Source organism: Equus quagga, chromosome 15 (assembly GCF_021613505.1).
Source record: "Equus quagga isolate Etosha38 chromosome 15, UCLA_HA_Equagga_1.0, whole genome shotgun sequence".
NCBI classification, from domain to species: Eukaryota; Metazoa; Chordata; class Mammalia; order Perissodactyla; family Equidae; genus Equus; species Equus quagga.
The window spans coordinates 48,227,523-48,248,681 of NC_060281.1; the positions used below are offsets into that span (position 1 = coordinate 48,227,523).

General features: G+C 42.5%; 1 protein-coding gene across 2 annotated transcripts in view; it reads right to left on the reverse strand.

Moving 5' to 3' along the window:
* GMPR (guanosine monophosphate reductase) overlaps positions 1 to 2,400 on the reverse strand; it is a 40,999-nt gene extending 38,599 nt beyond the window's left edge. The window contains exon 1 of one of the 2 annotated variants that reach the window (XM_046640691.1): positions 2,129 to 2,400. In XM_046640691.1, coding sequence (XP_046496647.1) covers positions 2,129 to 2,215 — 87 coding nt within the window. In that variant the 5' untranslated portion in view covers positions 2,216 to 2,400. The remainder of the gene's footprint in view (positions 1 to 2,128) is intronic. The other variant, XM_046640690.1, reaches the window with a different exon arrangement.
* Positions 2,401 to 21,159: the final 18,759 nt, after the last annotated feature.

Sequence of the window (21,159 nt, forward strand, 5' to 3'; positions counted from 1 at the left end):
TGTGAACAAGTAGTTTGTAGGGACCTGAAACTGGCCACCCCAAGATATGTCTCTTTGGCATCAGGATTATTTGAGGGTGATTGCTTTTGATAAACTGGGACAGGGAAGGAGGCTCTGAGGAATGGAACTTGCCCTTTGTTAGGACATATTTACATTTGTAAGGTAAATCTCTATCTGTAAAAGGTGCCTCCCTCTCTGTACCAGGAAGAAGAAAGGAGATGACCTTCTCTCTAGAAACTCTTAATCAATGCCAAAGGCAAAGACTTAAATTTGCATTTTATTGTGCTTGTCTGGTAACCTCCTGTAACTGACTTCCCTCCCCCTCCCAACGTTGGCATTTCTTTAAGGATTAAGCACCTTTCCTTAGGCTAGGAACTGATTGCTGCGCTCACCTGTGACAGCCCAGCTCCAGACAACAGACTTGCCTCCTGCTGTGTCCATCAAGCGCTGTGGAACAATCTTGTGACTATTGTGGGAGGGACTTTTCAATCATATGTGAAATATCCTGTTTGGGGGTATATAACCACTCTGTGCACCCCACTTCTTCGGTGTCCTTTCTTCCTTCGAGAAGAAAGGCCCCGGGTCATGGTTCCTCATAAAGCTTTGTTTAAATTTCTCTTGCTATTCTGTCTCATGTGAATTTAATTCGTTCTCCGGCCAGACGAACCCACATCTGGAAAGAGGAAACGTCTTCCTCCCCTACAATTTAAAGAATACTGAGGCCACCAAATTATTCGTCTGCCCAGAATCCTCACATCTTGCCTTGGTCAGGCCTTAGGTACCAGCTACTATTTATCCTTCAGAGGCCCAGGGCCTGCCAACCTGTTTATTGTTCTTCCAAGAGTCCAGTCTGCCCAGCTCGTTAGCATCTGAAAGAACATGAAGGACAGGAACAGAGTGGTCCCATCCAGGGTGAGAAGGATTAAGCATTCCTGGCTTCTTCCAGTCCTGTCTTGTCCCAGCCTCTCTGGCTCCACCTGCGTGAGAAGGTGACTTGCTTCTGGTCACTGGCGAAAGCAGGCTTCTTTAACCCAAACAAGCCCTTGGCTGGCACCGCCAGGCACTGCAGCCAGGCCTGGGCAGAGGCCGGCAGCGGAGTCCCTTGCAAGGGGATTTATTTATGGTCTTGTGGTGTGGGGCCTATGGAGCAGTGGGTGGCTCCGCCTCCTTCCGTTTACTCCAGAGGCCTCAGCCTCCAGATCGAGTCCAGCTCCCTCCCTTCTTCTCCAGCTCTCAGCAGACCAGGGAAAGTCACTGTCACCAGCATACACTACTCCAGGCAGCTGTGCCTTTCTGTGCATCTAGTTAATCCTTCAGAGTTCGACCTTCCTCCTCCCCAGTAGGGGCATCCTTGCCCCACCCCCACCGCCGGCTATTTCCAGTCCAGTCTCCACCTGTTCCTCAGGCTTTGCTCTCATCAACGAAGAGCCAGCAGAACAGTCCGGGGTATCCAATTCAGGCCCCACCCCCACGCCTGCACCCCAGTGCTTTCAGCTTCCCTAGGACTGGGCTGGACTGCAGCTGTCCAGTAAGTAGGGTGCCACCAGGCAAAGTCCCCAGCCTCACTCTCAGCAAAACCACTGAAACGTCGAAAGTAAACTCTGAACTTTTGCCCTAGAATTACGTGTTTTTTAAACATTTTAAAGAAATTGCATTACTGGACCTGATTCGAAAGCAGCAGCAGCTCTCTGCACTAAGAGACACTACCAAAATCACAAGGACCTTTAGTTGTTTTTCCTCTCCGTCCACTGTGTCCTTTTCTCCCCATAGGGGCCCCTCCACCAGCGCCCTCCACCACCAGCCACTATTTCTTGATCACTTGGCCACTTGATCTTTGCTCCTCTGTGGTCTAGTTCTAAGGTGTACTCGCCTTTGCCCACCCCAACAGGACACATTTAGAATTTTAGGCCAGAGCTGGGCCCCTTAAAGACACCTCCCGTCCTGGCAGGGAACCCGCTGGCTGTCCCCTTTCTCAGGCGGTGGGGAGGGAGAAGGCCAAGGGGGTGAGCACCCTACCCATCTTCAGACACACAGAAATGCTGGCAAGCTTCCCACATACCACCGCCTCCCACCTCCCTCCCCCGCGCCACCCGGAAAAGAAAATCCCCCCACCCTTGAGCCCCCTCACCTCGGCTCGGCTCTTGAGGCTGCTTCGCTTGGGTCGGAGGAGGACATCCTTGAAGTCCAGCTTGAGGTCTGCATCGACGCGGGGCATGGTGCCGATCGGCGCGCTCGGCCCGGCACGGCCGGAGCAGGCAGCTCCTCCCTGCAGCACCGGCGCCGGGGCGGAGGCGGGGGCGACCGGGGCAAGGGGATGGGGGTGGGGGACCCCGGGGCAAGGGGGGGTGGCCCGCCGGCGCGGGCCGGGAGGGGCGGGGCGCCGGCGTGCGGTGGGGCGGAGCGGGGAGGGGCCGGGGAGCGCCGTGCGGCTGCCGAGCGTTGGCGGGCGGCGGGGCGCGCACGCTGCACTCTTAAGGCGACCGGCCCGCCCCCAGCCGCGCTCGGCCCGCCCCCAGCCGCGCTCGGCCCGCCCCCGCGCTCCGTTGGCCAAGGCCAGCCCCGCGCCCCAGCTCCGGGCGAGGGAGCAGCGGTGGACCCGGGAGGGTGCGGGTGGGCTCATTGCTGACCGAACAGCGGCTGAGCGCTCGGCGCGTGTGATGTTTTTCATACGCTTCCCCCGCCGCGCGTTTACAGCCTTGCTCCTTGCGGTGGCCGAATTGGCGGGGAGGAGCGGGGAAGGTACACCGGCTTGTGTGTCACCGAGGTCCCCCATAGGGAGGAGGCTTGGCTTGTGACCGCCTTACTCAAGGGAGAAGGCCACTGCTTGAGAGGTTTCGCTTCTCCCTTCTCTCATTTCAAGCCCAGTGTGCCCACCAAGTGCTGAATCAGACGTCTCCCCTAAAATAAGAAACCCCAGGGAAGTTGGATAGAATTAAGGAAAAGAATGTGGACCGGTAAATCTATTTAGCAGCAATGGGAATTGAGGCAATTTTTGGATCCCCTTTGGATTTCAGGGGGTGGGTTGTTTGAATAAAAGCAATGAACTCTATAGTCAGTGCACATCCTGGGATTTGGGGGACCTGAGTCCCCTCTAACGGTTAACGGTGATGTCAATTTATTTTTAATTCACTTGCTGACCCCACGCAGCCTTTGTTGTGTATTAGAAATGCGCTTAAGTGTTCAGCCTGCACCTTCTCATTCGCTCTCAGAACAACCCAATGAGGAAGGAGCCGTTTTGCAGATTAAAAAGAGGCTCGTGTAAATGAAATAACTTGCCCAAGGTCGCAGTCAAGTTAAAAAGTCTCTTCTGTCCTTAGAACTTGCTACAATCTTAACTAAAGCTGCTATTGTCCTGGGACCTCTCTCTGCCTGGGTTCAGAACCTGGCTCCGCTGCTTTCTATCTTGGGGACCGCGAGGGAGTCACTTGATTACCCTCAAGGTCAGTTTTCTCGTAGTTTAAAGGAGCAGGGAAGAAAAAGATAATGCTATCCTCTCCAAGGCTTTTGTGAGAATTAAACTGTGTGTGTATGTGTGTGCGTGTGTGAGTGCACATGTCCCATAGTTGCTCAATAAATGGTAGAGGTCACCTTACATCATGCGCTTTATGATTTATATCCTCAAACGAGATTACTGACTGCACAAAGGCAAGAATAATCTCTCATTTTCTTTCAGTTGTCTGCAGCCTCCAACTGTTCTCAGTGAACTCGTATTGGGTATGGCTGACCATAAAGAGACAACACAGTATTCGTTTAACACAAATGTCTGCAAATGATAAAGGTCTTAGCCCATCCCACTTGCTCACATCATTTTTGCCCCACAGGAAGTGCTTGAAGTTTCGCGGAAGGAAAGGAAACTTATCAGCGAAAGAATGAAAGTGACCACAATTAGTCGGACCAACGAAGTATTTATGAACCTTCTCACATAGTTGGGAGCTCACCACATGTGCTGCTTTTTCCCCCCAGAATACTACCTCTCCCCTTGGTTTCTTCCCCACTCCCTTTCTATTAGAATAGAGACAGAAGCTCACTTTACACATTTCATTCCTTCTCCTTCTGGAATGTTCTGTGATACCTGCTCTCTTCTCAGGCACAAAATCATAGTCCTACAGAGTCAGCGTGAGTCCTTGATTCTCTGGCACCTGCCTTGACTCCTTTAAACGTCCATTGCACCTTCTACATAATCCTGCTGTATTTCTCATTACACTAATAACAATAAAGTCACCTGTCAGTACAAGGAAAAGTTCTGACTGACTAGACAGAAAAAGCCATAGAGTAACCGCAGGCCCATTTAGAAACAGTTCAAACAGACCCCAGGTTGTCTTTCAGAAAAACTGTAAAGTCACATAGCCAGAGCATGCGTAAAAGGAGAAATTGTGACCTGAAACCACCTGGGAACCAAAGGTCCTCCTTCCCACAGAACCCAAGGACAGGGACACGACCGGAACTTGGAAGTTGGACTCTTATCAGAAGCGAGGGGTCCCTCATTCAGGAAGATACGGTGTTAAAATTCCTTCCCCACCTCATCAAAAATGTTAACAGCCCCATCATAAAAGTTTAGAACCTCATCATAAATGTTCAGAACCCTGTCATAAATATTTAAAACCTTATCATAAATGCTTGAAGCCCACCAACCAAAACCTGTCCCACCAGCATTTCCACATGCCCACCTGTTCTCCCTAACCTCTTAAATTTTGCCCCAAATCCTGAACTGGGGAGACAGATCTGAGGGCACACGCCACCTGTCCCGCTGCAGATGGATCTAGCAGAATAAAGCTGATTTTTCCCCCAAAAGCTTCTGCCGTAATTAATTGGTTTTTATTCATGCGCATCAGGCAAGAGAACCCCAATTTTGTGAGGTAACAATAGAAGATATTCAGAATCCTACATGTTAACACCGTATGGTCTACGGGTAGAGAGGTACCAAAATTACATGGGAAGATAACCTCCAAAATTATATGAGATAGGGGCCAGCCCAGTGGTGCAGCAGTCAAGTGCGCACGTTCCACTTCAGTGGCCAGGGGTTCGCCGGTTCGGATCGCGGGTGCAGACATGGTACTGCTTGGCAAAAAGCCATGCTGTGGTAGGCATCCCAAATATAAAGTGGAGGAAGATGGGCACGGATGTTAGCTCAGGGCCAGTCTTCCTCAGCAAAAAAAAAGAGGAGGATTGGCAGCAGTTAGCTCAGGGCTAATCTTCCTAAAAAAAAAAAAATTATATGAGATAAAGCCCACCTGGCCTTGTGCATAGTCTTTTTGCATATTAATGAATTCAGTTCGCTAATATTTTGTCGAGGATTTTTGCATCTAAGTTCATGAGGGACGTGAGTCTGTAGTTTTCTTTTCTTTTGATGTCTTTATCAGGGTAATAGTGGCCTCACAGAATGAGTTGGGAAATGTTCCTCACTCTATTTTCTGAAAAAACTTGTATAGCATTGGAGTTAGTTCTTTAAATATTTAAAGAATTAACCAGTGAGCTAAAATTACGTAGGAAAATAGTTTATTTTTAGTAGATAAGAGTCTCTCAAGACCCAGAAATAATGAAAATTAAGTATTAAAAAGTTGGAGATAATTCAAAATTATGCTATTTGATATTGTGGGAATAAGAAAGAATTTGTGCGCATTTGACATTTTGTGCATTTGAGGAAATTTGTACCGTTGGACTAACAGAACGACCTTCTAATGCCAATTCAAAATGTGTATTTAAGTAATTGGTTTGAACCTATGAGAAGAAAGTGAAATCTATTAAATTTATGTAGATTGTCGGAACATTTAAGAGAACAGGTTTCACATACAGTTTTTATAAAGGTTAGTAAATTACTTCGGGAAGCTCAGTTAGGCAGTGAGTTTACTGCTTTACTATGCAGAATAATTGGTGGGAACCTTGCGAAATGCAGATTGTGCCTCAGTAGGTCTGGGGCGGGGTTCTGCATTTCTTTAGCATGCATAATAATCACTGGGCACCTTGTGAAAAGGCAGATTTTGCTGCAGCAGGTCTTGGGTGGGGCTAGAAGTTTTGCATTTCTAACAAGCACCTAGATGAAGCCGAGGTTCCAGGGACCAGGCTCTGAGGAGCAAAGCAACAACTGGGTACTTAAAAAAGGAAATCTAATTGATTGTATTTATAAATGCAGTTTCAAGTATTTGAAAGTATTTAAGTTTGTAAATGGGACTGAGTGATATTCAAATGCCTTTTAAAGGTGATTATTGCAATTTGCTAGACTTTGAATAAAATTTTTAAGTAGTCTGCATAACCTTAACAAAGAAACAAATTTTTTTCTTTACTTTCTTTCTTTCTGTCTTTTTTCTTTTTTTGGTGAAGAAGATTGACCCTGAGCTAACATCTGTTGCCAATCCTCTTTTTGCTTGAGGAATATTGTCACTGACCTAACATCCGTGCCCATCTTCCTCTATTTTATACATGGGACACCCCCACAGCATGGCTTGATAAGCAGTATGTATGTCCACGCCCAGGATCTGAACCCGAAACCCCTTAGCCGCCAAAGCAGAGTGCATGAACTTAACCACTATGCCATGAGGCCAGCCCCAAGAAACAAATTTTTAAATTTTTACTTTTGGGGCTGGCCCCATGGCTGAGTGATTAAGTTTGTGCCCTCCATTTTGGCGGCCCAGGGTTTGTGGGTTCAGATCCTGAGTGCAGACCTACACACCACTCATCAAGCCACGCTGTGGCTGCGTCCTACATGCAAAATAGAGGAAGATTGGCACAGATGTTAGCTCAGAGCCAGTCTTCCTCACCAAAAATGTAAACAAATAAAAATAATAATAAAATAAAACATACAGAGAATAAATTACAAATTGCTAGTTCGGAAAAGATACCATGCTGTAAGGTATTGGATTACCAAAATATAGCAAATATTTATGGTCACATTCCAGTACGTATTCCTTGACAGAAAAACAATGAAAGATGAAACAAAAAGAAAGTCACTTACTCTATTCCTTTGGGAAGCTCTTTGTTTTACTTAGCCCATCTAAACAAATGGAAGCAAGTGAACATGGTTTTTAGCAGAGTTATTGTCCATCAAGTTCTTTAAGCGTGAACAGCTGCTGTACACAGGCCGGATATCGTACTCCTGAATGAGAAAGTCAATGACAGGTGTAAAAATTTATCATAACAGTAGCTAGCATTTGTTGAACAATTACTATGTTCTAGACATCCTATTAAGTTTGGCGTATATTACCTCATTTAATCCTCAAACAACCTTATGCATTTGTGGGGGATCAGAATTGGCCACCCCAAAATGTATCTCTTTGCCCTGATTATTTTTTTTCTTTTTTTTTTTCCCTCTTTTTTTCTCTCCACCCCCCCCCCCCCCCGGCCCCCCGCCACCCCAGTACATAGTTGTGTGTTTTAGTTGTAGGTCCTTCTAGTTGTGGCATGTGGGACACCGCCTCAACATGGCCTAATGAGTGGTGCCATGCCTGTGCCCAGGATCTGAACCCTGGGCCACTGAAGCAGAGCGTGCAGACTTAACCACTCGGCCACGGGGCCGGCCCCTGCCCTGATTATTTTTAAGGACAAAAAGACTCTGAAAGAAACTTTGACCTTCCCCCATAACTGCCTGAAAGAATTTAAGATAGAAGGCCTGTTCAAGGAAGGAGCTAATGCCATGAGATAACTGTAGTGTAATGTCAAATGTGTCTCTCAGTCACATTGTCTGTAGTTGGCCCATCTGCATTTCCATCTCCATGTAAATTGCCTCCCTCCCCCTTGAAGCCCCAAACCACTACCCCCAACATCCTCCTTTGTCTTTAGCTGAAGATGGTATTTAAGGTGGTGGTTTTGGCCATTCTGGTGAGTTACTCAGCTTTCCTGGGTTCCCCCCATGTATACATGTTATTAAACTTTGTTTGATTTTCTCCTGTTACTCTGTCTCACATCAATTGAATTCTTAGACCAGCCAGAGGGACCTAGAGGGTAGAGGATTTGTCTTCCTCCCGTGCACATTAAATACTGTTATTATACCCAATTTACAAATGTGGAAATTGAGGCCTATCAATCAGTTATGTAATCTGCTTAAAGTTGGACAGCAAAGATCTCTCAGCTCCCGGGACCCAGCTCTTAACCAGTATGCCACATTGCCTCTGGGCTGCAGAAGTGTTTTATTGAAATGAGATTGACGTGAAAGGAAAAAAGGACAGACAGCAGCATTTCCTTCTTCTTCTTCTTCTTTTTTTTTTTTGCTGAGGAAGATTTTCCCTGAGCTAACGTCTGTTGCCACTCTTCCTCTTTTTTTGTTTTTTTTTTTTTGCTTGAGGAAGATTAGCCCTGAGCTAACATCTGTGCCAATCTTCCTCTATTTTGTGTATGGGTTGCTGCCACAACATGGCTGACAAGTGGTGTGGGTGTGCACCCAGGATCCAAACCCATGAACCCAGGCTGCCAAAGTGGAGCATGCCAAACTTAACCATTACGCCATGGGGCTGGCCCCAGCACTTTCATTTTATCAAGTATTTACCAAGAATCCACTATGGGCCAGCCCCTGTGCTCTTACTTAGAATTGCTAAACTAGACAATTTTAAGAGATAGAGGGCAGATTCCTTCCACGAGTTTCCAGTTTGGACTCATCACTGATTTGAAGGCCCTCTGGATGACAGATGCTACCTCTACATAGACACAGTATTATGTATCTGAATATTTCTTTAAATTGCTATTCCAGTATTTCTTTTTCTTTCCTCTGTAAACTATAGATTAAAAAAAAAAAAATCAGCTAGGGGCTAGCCTGGTGGCATATTGGTTGAGTTTGCGTGCTCTGCTTCAGTGGCCCAGGGTTCATGGGTTTGGATCCGAGGTGAGGACCTACACACCACTCCTCAAGCCATGCTGTGGCAGCATCCCACATACAAAAATAGAGAAAGATTAGCACAGATGTTAGCTCAGTAACAATCTTCCTTGGGCAAAAAGAGGAAGATTGACAACAGATGTTATCTCAAGGCCAATCTTCCTCACCAAAAAAAAAAAAAAAAGTCAACTGGGATGCTATTTACAGCTAGGTTTATTCCAGGGCAATCTCTATTCTTAAACTAAGTGTTGGCTCAGAATAACATGTTATCCGTGAAGCCCCATCACTGCCTGTATGGTCCTTTGTCTTTTTTACCACACCAAACTTAGGTCCTGCATGTTAGGGGACCAAGTACTAATCTGCACTGTGTCATGTCTGTTATGACTCAAGACACAGCACAAGAACTCTATGAGCACTGTCCACCATCACTTTTTAAATCAGGGCATCTTGGCGTTTGACACTCAGGGGTTGAATCTGATCTGTCACTCAAAGCGGTTCTTTCCAATTATAGACGATTCTCATTATTCACGGTAGTTATGTTGTATAAAGTTGCTTCAGATGCTGAATTTCCAAATAGGGAACTGTTGCCCCCAGAAGAAATACAGTTAGGTTTCTGACCACAACATTTTAATCAACCAATCAGTACATAACTTTGCTTTCTGTGTATTTCTATTTAAGGACGTTTCATTTAATATATACTGTTGATTCATTAACATTGAACTCACAGCCAAGAGCACCGTAAATCATGCCTGGAAAAAGCTTATGGTACACGCTGATTTCCTCTGTAAGGACCATCACAGCCTTCCTGCACTTGGGGACATAGACAGCACTTCAGCACTAGCTCGGGCCATTTTAAACAGAGAAATTACCAACACACAGCACAAAAATGTGAAAAATGTGGCATTAAATAGACCTCAAGAAAGAGGATTGTTCATGGTATGAGAGCTGAAGCGAGAATGCAGAACGTCACCTCATTCAACCTCAGCTGTGAATCGGGCAGCTCAAGTTTTTCACCTCTCTGCACATGTCCCCAAATGATGGAGAAAGTGTGGCAAGTATTGATTCGGGGTTATGAATAAATGTTAGAAATTAAACGAATTTGCAAATACGGAATCTGTGAATAATGAGGATCTGCTGCATTTCTATCCTGGGCTGTCCTATGAGTATTTATTATTCAGGTCTCCACTTGCTTGGAACCCACCAGCAGATTCTAAACCCCAGCTCGTTGAGCCAGAGCCCTAGTAGGCATTGTTTTGGCTGCTTGACATTTCTCTCTCCCCCAAGTCACCATTCCTTGGTTAGTTAAGACTCTCAGCTGCAAGAGAAGTCAGGAAACATTTATTCTGTTCCATTTAGCAACCGAGACTCTTTTTTTATTCATCCTTCTGCTCATCTTTCTGCTTCCCACCCTCCACGATGCCAACACCTTCTGGGGATAAAACACCTCTTCTCAGACAGGGCAGGAACACAATCATTGTACTTAAGTTGTAGCTAATTATTTGTTTGCTTAAATTCATTTGATAGCTCACCATTGGTTTTCTTTTCTTTTTTATTATGAATATTTCAGCATTGCAGGAAAATATTTAGAATATTAACAAGCTGAATCAAATTGTTGCTATTCAACCAGTTTTGACCTACAGAAGTGGCAATTTCCTATGACCTATGAGGGAACCTGTGTTTATTTACTTGAGCAAATCGTAGCCTTTTGCCACCTCTATTTCAGAAAGTCCCTTTTTGAAGAAGTAGTAAAAAGAACGCACTGTCTACCCCTGTTCCCTTTTCTCTTCTTTCTCAGAGGCCGCCAGTGTTCTGAAGTTCATGCGTTTGCATTTGCACAACACATGTATCCACAGACAGTGTAGCTTCAAATCAGTGGTATCATGCCGTATTTGGAGGATCACGCAGTCCTTCCTTTGCCTGTTCTGTCACCAGGACTGACCGAGAGCTCCCCGTATCGACAGGATGCATGTGGCCAAGTTTGCCATCACAGGGCGAGAAAAGCTAATTCCTCCTCAAGGAGGGGCAAAGGATTTCTTTGAATCATAGGGTCTAGGACAAGTTTAGTTCTTTTCAAAATGTTTTCTTCTTTTAATTTCTTTTTACTGTTTTATTTTGAAAAATTCTAAATTTACAGAAAAGTTGAAGAACAGTGCAGGGAACACCCGTATAAGCTTCGCTTAGATTCACCCCTTACTAACATTTGGGTTTTTTATTTCAGGAAGAGCAGCCCTGAGATAACATCTGCCACCAATCCTCCTCTTTTTGCTGAGGAAGACTGGCCCTGAGCTAACATCCGTGCCCATCTTCCTCGGCTTTCTATGTGGGATGCCTGGCACAGCATGGTTTGATGAGCGGTGCCATGTCTGCACCCGGGATCTGAACCGGCGAACCCTGGGCCACTGAAGCAGAACGTGCGCACTTAACCGCTGCACCACCGGGCCGGCCCCAACATTTGGTATTTTATTTTATTTATCTCTAATATATATTGTTATGAACTAAATTGTGTCCCCCTAAAATTCGTATGTTGAAACCCTAACCCCTAGTTCCTCAGAATATGATTAAATTTGGAGATAGGGTCTTTAAAGAGGGAATCAAGTTAAAAGTGAACTCACGGGTAGATGCTAATCCAACAATACTGGTGTCCTTAGAAGAAGAAGAAGTTTGGACACAGACCTGTACAGGGGGAAGGCGATGTGGGAACCCAGGGAGAAGACAGCCATCTGCAAGCCAAGGAGAGAGGCCTCGGAAGAAATCAGCCCTGCCAGCACCTTGATCTCAGACTTCTCGCCTCCAGACCGTGAGACAATACGCTTCTGTTTTTTGAGCCACCCAGTCTGTGGTATTTTGTTAGGACAACCCTGGAAAACTAATACACCCACCCACCCACATATATACACACACGTATATAAATAACCATTTAAAAATAGACGGCAGGGGCCCGCCGGTAGTGCAGTGGTTAAGTGTGAACGTTCCGCTTCTTGGGGGGCCTGGGGCTCGCCAGTTCGGATCCTGGGTGCAGACATGGCACTGCTTGGCAAAAGCCATGCTGTGGTAGCCGTCCCACGTATAAAATAGAGGAAGATGGGCATGGATGTTAGCTCAGGGCCAGTCTTCCTCAGCAAAAAGTGAAGGATTGGCAGCAGATGTTAGCTCAGGGCTAATCTTCCTCAAAAAAACAATTAAAATTAAATTAAAAAGAAAAAACGATTTCAGACATCATGATAGTTCATTCCTAAGTATTTTAGTATTCAACTCCCAAAGATGAGATTGTTCTCTCCCATAACAATACCCTTATCGCACTTAATAATCCTATCTAATATACCATCCATAATAAATTTCCCCAATTGTCTCAAAATATCTTTTAGAGCTATTTTTTGTTTTTCTTTTTTGCTTCAGTCTCCAATCAAGGTATATACATTGCGGTTGTTAATTATGTTTCTTTAGCCTCTGTTAACCTAGAGGAGTCCCTATGTCTTTGTTGTTGTCTTCCACGACATTAAATCTTTTGAGGAGTCTAAACCAGTTCTTGTAGAACGTCTCATGTTCAGGATTTGTGAGATTGTTTCCTCATGATTAGGTTAAGGTTAAAATTTTTTTTAATGCTTTTTTTTCGCTGAGGAAGATTGGCTATGAGCTAATATCTGTTGTCAATCTTCGTCTTTTTTTTTCTCCCCAGAACCCCAGTGCATGGTTGTACATCCTAGTTGTAAGTCCTTCTAGTTCTTCTATGTGGGATGCCACCACAGCCTGGCTTGAGGAGCAGTGCTAGGTCCATGCCCCAGATCCAAACCCATGAACCCCGGGCTGCCAAAGTGGAGTGTGTGAACTTAACTACTATGCCACCGGACTGGCCCCATAGGTTAAATATTTTTGACAAGAACACTACATAGGCTATGTCTTGTACCTCTCGTCATCTCATATCAGGAGGCATATACAGGTCTTCTCACTATTGGTAACGTTAAGCGTCTTTGTTTATTTTGTGTGTGAGTGAAGTTTTTATTTTATAATAATTATAGTTTCACAGAAAGTTGCAAAAATAGTACAGAGAGATCCCATATGCCCTTCAGCCAGTTCCCCCAATGGTTACATTTTATGTAACTATCGAATAATATCAAAACCTGGACATTAACATTGTGGGTATAGTTCTATGGCACTTTAGCACATAGGTAGTTTTGTCTTACCACCACTGCAATCAAGAAACAGAACTAGGGGCCCAGCCCGGTGGTGTAGTGGTTAAGGTCATGTGCTCTGCTTTGGTGGCCTGGGGTTCATGGATTCAGATCCTGGGCACAGATCTACACAGTTTGTCAAGCCACTCTGCGGCAGCATCCCACAAAAAATAGAGGAAGATGGGCACAGATGTTAGCTCAGCAAAAATCTTCCTCAAGGAAAAAGAGAAAGATTGGCAATAGATGTTAGCTCAGGGTCATTCTTCCTCACCAAAATATAAGAAAATAAAGGAAAGGAAAAAAATTGAGAGTCTTTGAAATGAACAGAAACAACAAAAGGATTACTAAGTATCCTGTCCAGCATACCTTTCTTGGTTATCTCCACCTTTCATTGTTTTTAAATTATTTTTAGTTGTAGAAAACTGGTAATAATGCAGATGATTGTTGTCCATGGAAATGCAAATTAATTGTGTCCAGTGGAATGCACTTGGTTATTGCCCTGAAGACAGACCTGTTTTGCATCCACCCGCAAGTTCATCTTGGCATTTCTTATTACCTGTATATGTGTCTTTGATGTTTCCTTTGAACTACTTATAACATCTTACTGGTTTCCTCATTAACTAATGAGTTAAATAAACCCTTTGGCCAGAGTTCGTTTTATATTTGTATGCGAGTAATGATTTTACCTTTAAAAATTGTCCTGTAACAATTTGTTGCTAAATTGTAAATATTTCTGATTTCCGTTGTGGTTTTTCCTCCTTAATAGATGAGTTGTCTAGGAATGCATTTTTTTGTTTCCTAATATATCAATTTTTAAACAGCTTAGCCTTTTATTTTGATCTTGTTTTAATTGCAGTGTTGTCAGAAATGTGGTGTGATTTCTTTGAATTGTTGAAATTTCCTCTCTGATCTAATACTTGGGCAATATTTGTGATGACCCCAGTGTACTCAGAAAGAACAAATCTTCTCTCTTTGTTAGGTTCAAATCCTTTCTAGCCTTATTTAGTTTATCTTTTTGTTTTTTTAGATTGGCACCTGAGCTAACAACTGTTGCCAATCTTTTTTTTTTGTTCTTCTTCTTTTTCTCCCCAAATCCCCCCAGTACGTAGTTGTACATTTTAGTTGTGGGTCCTTCTAGTTGTGGCATGTGGGATGCCACCTCAGCATGGCCTGACGAGCAGTGCCATGTCCATGCCCAGGATCCAAACCAGCGAAACCCCAGGCCACTGAAGCGAGCGTGTGAACCTAACCACTTAGCCACAGGGCCGGTCCCACTTATTTTATCTTTGAATATTACTTTCTGATAGATATGTTAAAATTTCCCATTTTGGCCAGGAATTTTAATTTCTCACTATAATTCTGTGAGTTATTATTTTATATATTTTGTTAAATTTTATAAATTCCCGAATGTTTATATATGTGTGTGTATTCACTACTGTGTACACTTGCCTCGATATAAGGTAAGGTCCTTCCTCTCTGGGACACAGCCTTTCCTCAGTGGCTTCTGGGTGTGAGAATTGGCCCCACTCTGGAAACTGGACAGTCGATTGTGACTTTCCGCTGGGCTGGAATATTCATTCTTGATATCTATGTCTCTGCCTCTTTCTCCTGTCCCCACTCTTAATGTGCTTTTTTTTAAAAAAAGATTTTATTTTTCCTTTTTCTCCCAAAGCCCCCCAGTACATAGGTGTGCATTTTTAGTTGTGGGTGCTTCTAGTTGTGGCATGTGGGATGCCACCTCAGCATGGCTTGAGGAGTGGTGCCATGTCCGCGCCCAGGATCCGAACCGGCGAAACCCTGGGCCGCCGAAGCAGAGCGCGCAAACTTAACCGCTTGGCCACGGGATCGGCCCCCTTAATATCTTTTGATATTAAAGAATTCCCTTCTTGGTTGCCCATCTATTTTGCCCCTAGATGTACTCTATTCTACTAGCCATCTCCATCCAGTCCTCACATCCAGAAACCTGGGCTCCTAATATTCCCTTGGAGTTATGGGCCAGCAACTAGACACCGGACTAATTGTGTCCCCTCAGGGCTGCGAACAAGGATCCATACACATCCTGGGTACTAGCTCTGGTTCTTGAGACATCTTAGCGAGCTAAGGCAAGTGCCAAACTACATAGGAATGTAGTCCAGGTGTATGCATAAGATGACGATAGCTTCCTTATTAGACAAGCATCTTTTCACCCCGGAAGGATTTAGAATTAAATACAGAAATATTTGAGTATCAAACCCATAGTATTATTTTTATTTTAAGGCACTTGTGCATATTTGGCATTTTAAGTATTTGTTATGTTTAAGAGAATTTGGCCTTTTTGAGCAATGCTTCAACCTGGTGACTCGAATTTAAAATGTGAAATTGAATAGTTGAATTAGATTTTGAAGGGTGGCAGAATATGCGCCCCCCCCCCAAATATGACTATATGAGTTCAGGACATGTCACCCAAAATGTGCTGCTTTGACTTTGAGCTGTAGGCACTTGGAAAACAGCAAATGCAGAGAGAGGCTTTCTCTGATCTCCCCTTATCACCTAAAGACAGATCCTCCAAAAGGAACTCAGTTCTCATAAATCCCCTCCCGGGAGTTTCGTCAACCAGGGAGGATTGACTCTATCAAAGAGAAAAGACGCCACACCCAGACAAACTGTCACAAACTATCAGATCTCCCACCTATCCTTCTAAGGGCTCGCTCGTCCTTCCTAGAAATCTTCTACTCTCCCCTATGAGGCCTACATCCCCCGCCTCTTTCCCTGTTAAGATGGTATTTAAGCCCAAATTCTAAGCCACTTCAGAGTCACTCATTCTTCCCTGGGTGTCTCCTATGTATACATGTTAATAAACTTCTGTTGGTGTTTCTGTCGTTAGCCTGTCTTTCATTACAGGAGTCTAAGCTAAGAACTCAGGAGGGTAGAGGGAACATTGTTCTTTCTTCCTTATGATTTGTTTGTTAAGTTACAGCCTTACCAGGTTTGTATGCAGCACTGGAAGATTCCTAAGAACCTATGGTTCAACATATTTATAATTTTAATTTATTAGACTTATGAGTTATTTAAATACATAGGAAGATTTTATCAAGTCAAACAATCGAAGTACTAAAAGGAAACTGAATATATTAAATTTAAATATGCAATGTAACATGTTTAAAGAAATTTATTAAATTTGTAAATAGGACTAAGCATTTTCAAAGGCCTCTTCTTGGGAAAATTTGCTAAACATAAATAGAATAATATGATTAGAAATATAAATTTGAAAGCTTAAAGAATTTAAGGTTTTGAAAGATTTTGTACCTTTAACAAATTGTGTATTAATTGTAAAACCAATATAATCATTTGAAGATTTTTTCCCTGCATACAAAAACTATGCTCGGGCACAGAAAAGGCCTCTCACATTTAACATCAATTATCTTTTGATAAAGATATAACTGTGCCCATTTTATAGATGAGGAAACAGAGGCTCATTAAGGTGAAGGAATGAACATTGTGTTAGGATTTGAACTCAGGTTTCTGACACTAACGGTTAAATGCTCCTTCTACCACGCCACGTTGGATGACATCCATGAAATTCAGTTTAACATAAAATGATTGTAAGTGCATAACATTCAGACATGGCTTGAAATTGTCCCTCTTTTGCATTCTTTTCTGTCCCAACTAGTAACCAATAATTACTAAGAATGTCCTTTTTATGATACGTTGTCATCACTGGAGACTGTGATGAGGATAGGGGCTGCGCCAGGGGGAGAAGCCCACGGCATTCTGGCCTCCATGCCTATCTATGATCTATACCACCCTCCGGGAAGTACAGGATGTCCTGACCTGATTCGTATCTAAAGTCAATACAACCACATGATAACCAGACCCCACCTGCACTGATACCATTTTAATGGACTTTCTTACATGATCTTTCCTTTGCCTTGTAAAGAAATAAAGCGCATGCCTATGCCTTTTAAATTTAACCCCACCCTTAACCCATTGCAGCCCTTCAGTGCCCATGGGTCCTGTCCCCATGCTCTTCTCTGAATAAAGGAGCACTACTACCAGACCTTGAGAGTCCAAGAAGTCTTTCTTTTGACTCGGCTTGCTGAGCCTGCATCAAACTGCACTCCAGAATCAGAGCTAAATGGATGCAAGAAGCTTCCAGGGTTAAGTAAAAAGGCAAAGATAGGCTAAGTCAATGGTCACTTATTGTGAAATATGGCATTTATGCCAAAAACTGCTCAAAACTTAAGTATACAGTTTAAAATAGCGTAAACACCTGCATAACCAACACCCAGGCCAAGAAATGGAATATTTACAGGAACCCAGAACCTTCCACTCCCAACCCTCCACCATGTATCTTTACACTGTTCCTGTATGTAAACATTATCCTGAGGGTTTTTTTTTTTATGGCACATTATCTTCGTTTCTTTATAGTTTCATCATTAATGTGTGTGTTCACAAACAATTCAGTTTAGTTTTGCTTGTTTTTAAGTTTATTTTCTAATTGTTTGTTGCTTATTATAGAAATACAATTGATTTTGTATCCAGCAACCTTACTAAAATTCAGTTATTCTATAGTTTTTTTGTACAAGCCTTTGAATTTATAGTCATGTGATATTCAAATTTTGACAGTTATTTTTTTTTGTTCTAACCTTATGCCTTTCCTTCTGTTCTCCCTTCCTCCTTCCCTCCTTCCTTCCTTATTGCACTAACTATGACTGGGTTGTATCTTGGGCTCCCTGGGAAGCTGACTCTCAGCTGGAGATCAGCGTGCAAGAGGTTTATTAAGGAGTGCTCTGGAGTGCACGAGGGAAGCAAAGGAAGAGAGATTGAGAAGTTGAGCCGTGATGAAGTCTCAGCAGAGGCTGCAACCAACTTTATGGAAAGTTCTAAAGTAAGGAGAAGGCTTCAGATATGTCCAAACTTGGGGTAAGGTGACACATCTTTATGACTCCATCGTGATGGGTCATTGGATGCAGCCCTCCCTGGAAGGAGGTGTGACCTTGAGAGAGGTGTCTCTCTTCACCAAGGCCATCTTCAGAGGGGGCTGGTAGCTGAAGGTTGTCTGCTGGCAGTACTCCCAGGAGCAGGGGAACAGGTCCTTCATTCCTGAGTGGATCTAGGCCCAGAACTCCATGGCCATGTTGGAAGAATTGGTGGAAAAGTGGATCTTCTTGTTTTGTTTCTCATCTTTGGGGGAAATTCCAATAAATCACCATTAAATATCATACTTGACACATATATACACACATATATATATATATATATACACATACACATAGTCTTTATCAGATCAAGAAAATTGTATTCCTATGTGCTACAAATTTTTATTTAGAATGGGTTATAGAATTTTATCAAATGCTTTTTCTTCTTTTATTAAGATGACTATATGATTTTTCTCTTCTTTCCAGTTAAGGTGGTGGATTATATTAATTTGCTCTTTGAATATTAAGCCAACCTTGAGTGTGTATATTACTACAAATGAAACTGATTTTGTAGTAGTATATATTTATATATTGCTGGGTAATGTCAAACTATTTTTCGAAGTGGTTAAGCCAGTTGACTCCTACCAGCAATATATGAACGTCTCCATTGATCCATATCTTAATCAACACTTGTTATTATGAGATTTAAATTGTTAAAACATAATTTGAAATATGTGTAGTGACATCTCATCGTATTTTTAATATGCATTCCTCAGACAGCCTTCTTCTCTGTACGCCAGGTGTGGCAAGCAGATGCCCTAACTACCAGCTCAGAGGTGGTTACTAACAGTGTTTTAAGAGGTGTCAGGATCTGAAAACTGTAAGGAAAGAGGATGTGCAAACTACTGTTAATCTTTTTTTCTATCTTCTTTGGGTTTATTTTGTTCTTTTTCTAACTTCTTGTGACTGATGCTTAGCTCATTAATTTTGTCTTTCTTCTTTTCTAATATATGCTTTTAATATTAAAAATTTCCCACCAAATACTGCTTTGTCTGCATCCCACAAAATTTGATTTGCATTATTTTTGTTAATGTCTAGCTCAAATTTCTAATTTTTAAATTTCCATTACAATATCTTCATTGATTAATGAGTTACTTAGAAATACATTTCTTGATTTCTAACATATAGGGATTTAAAAAATTTTCTTTTTTATTTATCTAGTGTTTAATTGCTTTGTGTTAAGAACACACACGGTGTATGATTTCAACATTTTGAAATTTGTTGAAACTTGCATTATGGTCCAGAGAAAAATTAATTTTGAAATTGTGATCAATGCTCATATTTCCTGAAAAATGACGTGTGATTCTGGAGCTCTTTAGTTTAGTGTTTTAAATATGCCAATTAGGTGAAGATTATCTTCTATATCTGCTGATTTTTAAAAAATTCCATGTTCTATCAGTTGCTAAGAGAAGTGTGTTAAAATCTCACATCGTGCTTGTGGGTTTGTCTCTTTCTCCTTTCTGTTCTGTTAATGTTTGCTTTATATTTTTTGAGGCTATGTTATTTTATGTATAACATTTTAAATTGTAATGTCTTCTCAGTGAATTGAACTTTTATCATTATAAAGCAACTTTTAAAAAACTTTGGTAGTATTTTTTGCCTTCAAGACAATTTAGTCTGATATTAATATAGCTATACCAGCTTTTTAAAAATTTTATATTTGCCTGAGAAGTATTACTCTGTTCTTTTGCTTTTGGTCTCTTTTGTATTTCTATGTTTTATATTTGTCTCTTAAAATAGCATATATTTGGTTGTTCTTTTCTTTATTTTGGCTAGTTTGACAATGTTTCTCCACTTACATTTAAGGACGTTACTTGGTTTGTTTTTGTTAAAATCTGACATCTTATTATGGACTTTCTATTTATGCACTTATTCTATGTTCTTTCCTTTCTTGGCTTCTCTTGGAAAGTGAGAACTTTTTGCAGTTTTTATTTTGAAATTATTTTAGATTTATAGAATAGTTGTGAAGGTAGTGAAGTTTCTGTACACCTCCCCCTAGGGTCCCCTAACTTTAACATCTTACATAACCATAACACATTTATCAAAACTAATAAATTACATCAGTACAAAACTATTAACTACAGACCTTATTTGGATTTTACCAGTTTTATTAGTTTCTATTGCTGTGTAACAAAAGTACCAAAAAATTAGCAGCTTAAAAAACATAGTTTCTATAGGTCAGCAGTTTGGCTGTGACTTAGCTGGGTTTTTTGCTTCAGGGTCTTATCAGGCCTCATTCCAGGTGTTGACCAGAACTATGGTCTCATCAGAGGCTCAACTGGGAAAAGATCTGCTTCCAAGCTCCCTCCATCTGTTGCGAGAATTCATTTCCTGCAGCTGCAGAATTGGGGGTTCGGGTTCTTGCTAGAGGCCTCCCTCAGCTCCTAGAGGCTGCCTACAGATCCATGCCATATGGGCTCCTTCAGCATGTCCTCTTACTTTCTGGTATGCTTCTTCGGAGATGACAATAGAAAGAATTCGCATTTACTAGCAAGAGGAAATCAGATTTAACAAAACAGAATCATGAGAGTAACATTGCATCAACTCTGCCAAATTCTATGGAATAGAAGCAAGTCATAGGCCCCACCCACTCTCAACAGGAGGGCATTATAAAAGGGCACACTCTTCAGGAGGTGGGATTCGTGGAGGCAACCCTCGGGACTGTCTGCCACATCAGCTTTTCTACTAATTTCTTTTCTGTTCCAGGTTTCAAAGCAGGATACTGCATTTCATTTAGTCACCATCATAAGAATCTCGTGAGTCTCTTCCAGTCTACGACAGTTTCTCAGACTTTCCTTGCCTTTCATGACCTTGACAGTTTTGAAGAGAGCTGGTCAAGTATTTTGTCCCTCAATTAGGGTTTGCCTAAAGTTTTCTTAACATTGGCCTTGGGTTGTTTATTTGTTTATTTATTTAATGAAGAATGTCACAGAGGTGAAGCGCTCTTCTCATTGCATCCTATCAGGGGGTTTATAATATTAACAGGACTTATTACTGGTGACATGAACCTTGATGACTTGGTGAAGGAGGTGCCCACCAGGTTTCTCCACTGGAAAGTGACATTTTTCCCCTTCCAGTCTCTACTCACTAGAAGCAAGTCACTAAGTAGAGCCCGCACTCAAGGCGGGGTGCTGGTATTTAGCTCCGCCTCTTGGAGGAAAGAGTGTCAAGGAATTTGTGGATACATGTTAAAATCAACATAGCGCTTAGTAAGTAATTTTGGGGAGGTATT